Below are 6,556 nucleotides of genomic sequence, written 5' to 3'. Positions count from 1 at the left end.
TTTATTACAGCTGAAAGATTTTGCACCCAGTCAGACTGGTGATGTGAGATATCACAGCATGCCGTAACTAATCATCCAAGTTTCTGAATTTGTTATATATTGATAAATTATTGCTTGTTACTAATCCATGTGTTTTTGTGCTTAATTAATACACAAATTAGACTAAATACATCAAAATTTAAACATATGCATTTAATTTAAAAATTACAGATCAGTAACATAAACCACCCTTATTACATGTTTTCTTTTGGGTAAGTTATTATCATTTGGCATGTTTTTCTTTAGTATACCTTTTTTATGGAACACATTAGGCATACTTAATGAGGGATAGCTGTGAAGCAATTTGGGGTATTCTGATGTCATAGAAGGTCCGAAATAAACATAAACTTTTCTGAACAGCTTTTTAGACCTGTGGAGAAAACACTTGATGGAGTTTTGTCACTCTGCTTAGACAAGCTATGCCTTTTTAACATGTCTGATATTTGTGTACATATTTATTCTGTCTATACTGTATTACCCTGACATCTGAAGCAGTACTCTAATTGCTCAGAGGGTGCTCCCCAGAAATAAAGGACAACAGTATTGCATTTATAATGAAAATTTGTCATACATTTCAATAATTCTGACAACAGATATAAACTAATAAAGGGGCATTGGGTTGAGATGCCATTGGACAACAGATGAATTTAGCTTTAAGGATTTGTGAAAAGTTACTGCAATAATCTCTTAGCACCCAAAAATGGACAAGTGCAATCACATAATTATGAGATAATGGTTTGACACTAGCTGGAAGCAAAATCAAACGTGATGGATTAAAAATTGGATGTGTCTTGTTTTCTGGCAGAGGGATTTTTATGTGTGATGACCACTTGCCAATGTGAGGTGATGCAGGCAACCTGTAAACTTCAGATTGCTTGCTCAACAATAGTGGTGTGCAACAAGTTCTACCGACTGGCTACATGTTCAGAAGGAAGCCCATTGGGTGCATGGCCAGCACATGTTGGCCAGCGTTAAATGCCACCTACACTCCTGGGAAGTAAATGCATTCACTTTGCAGTAGCTTGTAGCACCATAACTGAAGATGTTTCAGAGTTGGGATGAGGGCATCAATAGAGAAACAGGCCAGAGGTCTTAGGTTTTCTGATGCAGTGCTGGAGCCCTTGATCCAGGAGGTAAAGAGGAAGAGATCATGGTGGAAATTTCACAGCACCTCCCCCCTCCTCCACCCACTCAGCCAACGTATTTGCTGTCCAGGAAGGAGGAGCATGTAAAGTAGAATGGGTGCCCAGACTGTCACCTTCCTGCTCATCCCCAAGCTGTCCTCCTTAATACAGTGGGTGTCAAATGCAACAGTCAGCCCTCCTTTAGACTTATTGATGCCCTTAACTGGTCAATTAATGGCCAGTTAAATGTTGGTTTGCCCTCCTGCCACAGTAACATGTGGCTAAGGAAGGCAGAATGAAAGAGGGCAGCCCACTACTTCACCATTGCAGGTGAAAAGGTGAGAGCGGCGTTTCTACCTTTGTCAGTGCCTTATGTCATCTGGGGGTATTTCCCACAAAATGTTACCCCCACTTCCCTTTGCAATTCCATTTTGGCCTCCAAAGTTTTACTCACCGCCTTGCCTGAAGTTCCCCAATCCCTCTCAACTGAGAAGCCAGACTTGCCTCCAAGACTGGTTACTATGGAGCTTCTCGTCATGAATACTTGTAGTCTCAGCAGTGCCCACTACTGAATTCTGGTGCTATTAGAGTTACGCAGATACCCGCCAATCAAATTGGACTGCTGCAGTTCTCAAGAGTGGGACTTTCCTTTGTGGGAAATGTATTAAAGTTATAAACAATGTTAGGGCTGCATTGCACCATCCCCAGAAAATTCAGTCCAATGTTTTAACAGGGAATCATGAGGCTCTCTAGCAACATACTGCAAAAGAAATGAAAGCTAGCAGGAAAGGAGGCCAACGAAAGGAATGTGACTCTAAGAATCTGGCTATGGCACTGCTAAACATTCAATGACCTTCCATGCATTGTGAGGATAAGCGAATTCATCTTCAAAATACAATTTCCTTTCATTGTGCCACCAGCATATAGACTGCTGAGTGCATCATAGCCCTGTCACTCACGCATAAGCAATATTGAGCAGTCAGGAATCATGCTTAAGATTCAGCTATTTTGCCATATGTCATACACTTGCCAGTGCTCACTCTAATATCTAGCACTTTCCCTATTTCCAGGAAAACCAGGAAATTTTGGAAGAATTGAACAACAATGAGATTGTAAGTGTTCTCATTTTACATGACAATGTACATTGCTGATGTTGCGTTTGTAGGAAGTTCTACCCCAATGAAAAAGTCCTCAATGGCAAATTAATTTGCTGAGATTTGTGTTCCCGTGTCTGTCTATTAATATGCAGAAAGGAAATCAAATCAATGAAACTAAAGAGCCAGGCATAAATGAACTTTAGAGAAAAACAATGATTTTCACAAATAATAAATACACAACAGCAAATGAATCTCGAATAACAAGTGGCATTGCATCATTAACTGATAATTAAACACAGAAATGATTGTAGCATATTACAGGTAATTATAAATAATAATTGTAAACTGCATGTTACAATTTGACTGTTGAAAAATTAATACCTGCTTAATCTTCTATGTTTTATCCCAGAAGTAAACATTAAGTTATCACTCTGAAGCAACATTCTTCATTTTTGACATTGGTAAATTCTACCATATGCGTTCTCCACATTTATGATGCCATTTTCTGTCTGGCAAGTAGTAAAGTTTGCAATTAAGATACCCACGTGGTTCTTGGATTCACAGACAGCTGCAAAAATCCTGGAATATTGTTCAGATGATCCCATTAATGTGTTTTTGAGAAACATTGCATGTTTGATAGGCTTTGAATTTTCAGTGAAACACTATGTTTCTCCAGCTGTGGCCCCCATGAACACTGTGTTGATTGGGGGTAAAGACGATACCATATTTGTCACCTCCCCAGGCTGTCTGTGGACATCAATTGTATCCTGAGAATTATATTGACTTGAGTTGTTGCTGTACATGCATTGGGAAGAAGATGAAGAAATCACACTTTGCATATGTGAAGCTGTGAAAATAAAAGATAATGACTATAATTCAAGAGCCAACTGTGGTACAAATCCTAGAAGGAAATTCCTTCTCAAAACCAATTTTTTTTTTGCCTCAAACTGCAAGAATACATGTTGAAAATGTTAAGAAATTCTCTGAAAAATGGTTCACATTGTATTGTCAATTCTGAACTTTAAAAAAAAATCTTGAATTTAAGTTACATTCTTGCTTAGCTTTATTATTTACAATATTGAATAAACAATATTAAATAATACCACTTTTGTTACAGAAAATGACTGAATCACCAGTTGCAAAACGTCATCAAACAAGCTTACAGTAAGAGCAGTAGATTTACTCTTGGTTTTCTTAATTTTTCAACTATAACGTTAATAACTCCACATATATTTGATCTTCAGGACTGTCACAAACAATAAAAATGCGTCACATAAAGATTCAATACACTGAATACACTTTATTAATAAAATGCAACCACACTAAGTATTCATTTCTGCATCTCCTTTCGTTTTTATTGGTACAAGAAATCTGAGTTAGGCTTGAAAATGAGTTTATAATGGAATTCTTCATTACTATAATTGGCAAATGAAAGGAGTAACCAAAACAAAAAAAAAGGTATAATACAAATATAAGGCCTTTGGTGTTAATAAAACATATCAATGATGACTAGAAATAACAGCGAACTGGTTACAAGTTCATGCGATTGCATACAGTTTGTTATCAACAAGAAAAGATTCAACCAGTATGAATGCATCCATGAAATAAAAACCCAAAACAGAGTATTTTTTTCCTGTGGGGTAAAAAAAGGAAGGTGTGCTCTCACTGTCTGGCTGTTAATTAAAGCAGCTAAAAAAGTACAGTCAATAGGTAAAGTCACTTGCAGTATCATTAAATCATTCATCATATGAGGAAGGCAAAATGAAGAGGAACAGTTTCTAGGTATACCAAGCAGCTACTTTTTGTTTCGTGCATTTAGATAAGGAGGACAGAAGAGTTCAGAGGTTCTGCTTCCTACTGTTATCTTGTAACCACTTCTGGAAAATGTATTTGTGGACATGAGCCTGAACAGACCCTGGCAGCACTATGGTCGGATTATCTCTTTATAGTTCCTGTTTGGGTTCGTGGAAAATAAGCACTTGGGCAACACATCAGAGGATAATCATGACATGATATCTAGCAAACGTTACTAAAATATTTCAGATTAAAATTAAATGAATGAATAATTTGAATACTCAAGTGTTGATGTGCTGTTGATTACATAAATTATACTCATTTGAGCTTACAAAGCAAAATAATTACACATGCCCAAAATTAGATGTTTCCTGAAATTAATTTGAGATTTAGTGACTAACATTGTTCTCCACCGAAGTCAGAATTTAGTGCTGTGATACATGTGGAAACGTGCAATGTTCTTACCTATCCAAGGTGCCACTATGCCAAACTATGCCAAAATCATATGATAATACGGAAGATAATGAAATAGGAAAGTGTACTGATTGGACCGAGGGCCAGCTGGATCTTATTGACCATGAGATCCTTGATTGGGGTTGTTAACCTGGGCCAATCAGGGAGCCCTGGCTGACAGATATAAACAGGAGATTCAGAGAGTCTCATGATTATAGGGACTGGCTCTGAGCTGGCTGGTAAAAACCCATGTACTTTGCACATGTAAATAAAGGATGACTCGGTAAAGGGATACTGGCCCCTATGTAGTCCTTTCAGAAAGCAGTGACAAACATATCTAAAGTAAAACGTATTTAAGATAACTAAATTTTAGTTTCAGCATTTGGTACTTCAGGTAACTTTATTCCAAGTCACAAAAATATGATCAGTGGCTTTAACGATGTTATAATTCTTCTAAATGTCTGTCCGCGTTGGAGTTTCATCACCTTCTGTTTTCATGATGGCCTGTCCAAACATCCTCTAGAGCAAAAGACCTTGTAGGTTGCCATCAGCTCTTCACCCATAGGCTGTAAATTGGGGGCGGTCTTAGGTGGTTGGTAGATCACTTTTATGTTGTTACTGAGATCATCAAGAACAATAGGATGGCCAGGAGCATTATCCAGCTTGAGTAATGCTCTACTAGAAAGATTATTTGTTGATCAATAATCCACAATAGTTGGACAGAAATAAACTAATCAAAAAATGCATGAGTTACCCAAACATTCTTGTTTCCCTCCACACAACAAGTAGTGTGTTCTTCATTCTGCTCTGAGTTTGGGAATAATAAACAAGAGTTGGTCTCCCTTGACAATCATCTGCTGCATTCCTACCAGGTAGCAAAGCCAGAAGATACTTTGCTGTTTTAAAACCTGGCAAATGTTTCTTTGAAATGTATGTCCTGGAATGCAGCTTTATGCACATGAAGCACTTGTTGAAGTGTGCATCAATCTTCCTCAATTATTTCACTTAACGTTCTAATGAAGGATTCAGCTGCTTCATCACTGTAACTGGCAAATTCTTCACTTTCAACAATGTTATGCAAATTAGTACATTTTTAATACTGTGCAAACCATCCACTACTGATTTTAAATGGCTCTGTGTTCACCAATAGCTCTGGCAATATTAACTAAATATTCATCTGTTTCAGGAAACTTCATAATACCTAATTGCACTTGAGTAACTTGTTTACACTATCTTTTCTTGGCAGAAAGCACTTCTTAATTGCTAGCTCTTTTTGGCTCATTATGAATGAATTTAAAGAGTAAAATTAACAAATAATACCACAATTCAAGATATCCAATGTATCCAATGTGAGATAACTGCTGTATTGTTTGGTTCAGAAGATGCGACAAAGCGCACAACACCCATCAATGTTGAGCAAAGTTGCTTGCATTTAGCCATCGGTCTTTAATGGATAATAACCAAAAGAACTGCAGATGCTGGAAACCAGAAACAAAACAGAAATTGCTGTAAATGTTCAGCAGGTCTGGCAGCGTCTGTGGAGAGAAATTAGAGTTAACGTTTCAGGTCCAGTGACCCTTCCTCAGTTCTAGGTTTTTGTTTCTGATTTACAACATTTGCATTTCTTTGTTTTTTTTTCTCATTGGCTCAATATGCAATTGTACAAGAATGTCTAGCCATATGGTGATGTTAATATAAAACAGCATTAACACAGTGTGAATGCAGGGTATTAATTTTAGATTCACATTAATGCAAAATGATGTTGTATGGAATGACATTAAGTAAAGTCTTCCAGTAGTTACAAATGCAAACAAGTGAAGTGGGAGTTAACACAGTGTGGAGCTGGAGGAACACAGCAGGCCAGGCAGCATCAGAGGAGCAGGAAAGCTGATGTTTCAGTTCAGGACCCTTCTTCTACTAGGAGTGTCAAGGGTTCTGTTCACTCTGACAACTAGCTGTGAGGGAGCTAGATCATTGTTGAGGACTCTCCACCTGTAAATAAAGGTGACCTTATAGAGGTTTATAAAATCATGAGGGGTATGGATAGGA

The 6,556-nt window shown here is 37.5% G+C and overlaps 1 protein-coding gene across 1 annotated transcript in view; it reads right to left on the bottom strand.

The window, feature by feature from the left end:
• Nucleotides 1-227: 227 nt before the first annotated feature.
• rfx6 (regulatory factor X, 6) overlaps nt 228-6,556 on the bottom strand; it is an 81,261-nt gene continuing 74,932 nt past the window's right edge. Inside the window, exon 19 of the mRNA XM_048596990.1 lies at nt 228-3,107. Coding sequence (XP_048452947.1) covers nt 2,923-3,107 — 185 coding nt within the window. The 3' untranslated portion in view covers nt 228-2,922. The remainder of the gene's footprint in view (nt 3,108-6,556) is intronic.

The sequence above is a fragment of the Rhincodon typus genome, chromosome 5 (assembly GCF_021869965.1).
Source record: "Rhincodon typus isolate 14 chromosome 5, sRhiTyp1.1, whole genome shotgun sequence".
Taxonomy (NCBI): domain Eukaryota; kingdom Metazoa; phylum Chordata; class Chondrichthyes; order Orectolobiformes; family Rhincodontidae; genus Rhincodon; species Rhincodon typus.
This window is presented reverse-complemented; position numbering and strand designations above follow the sequence as displayed.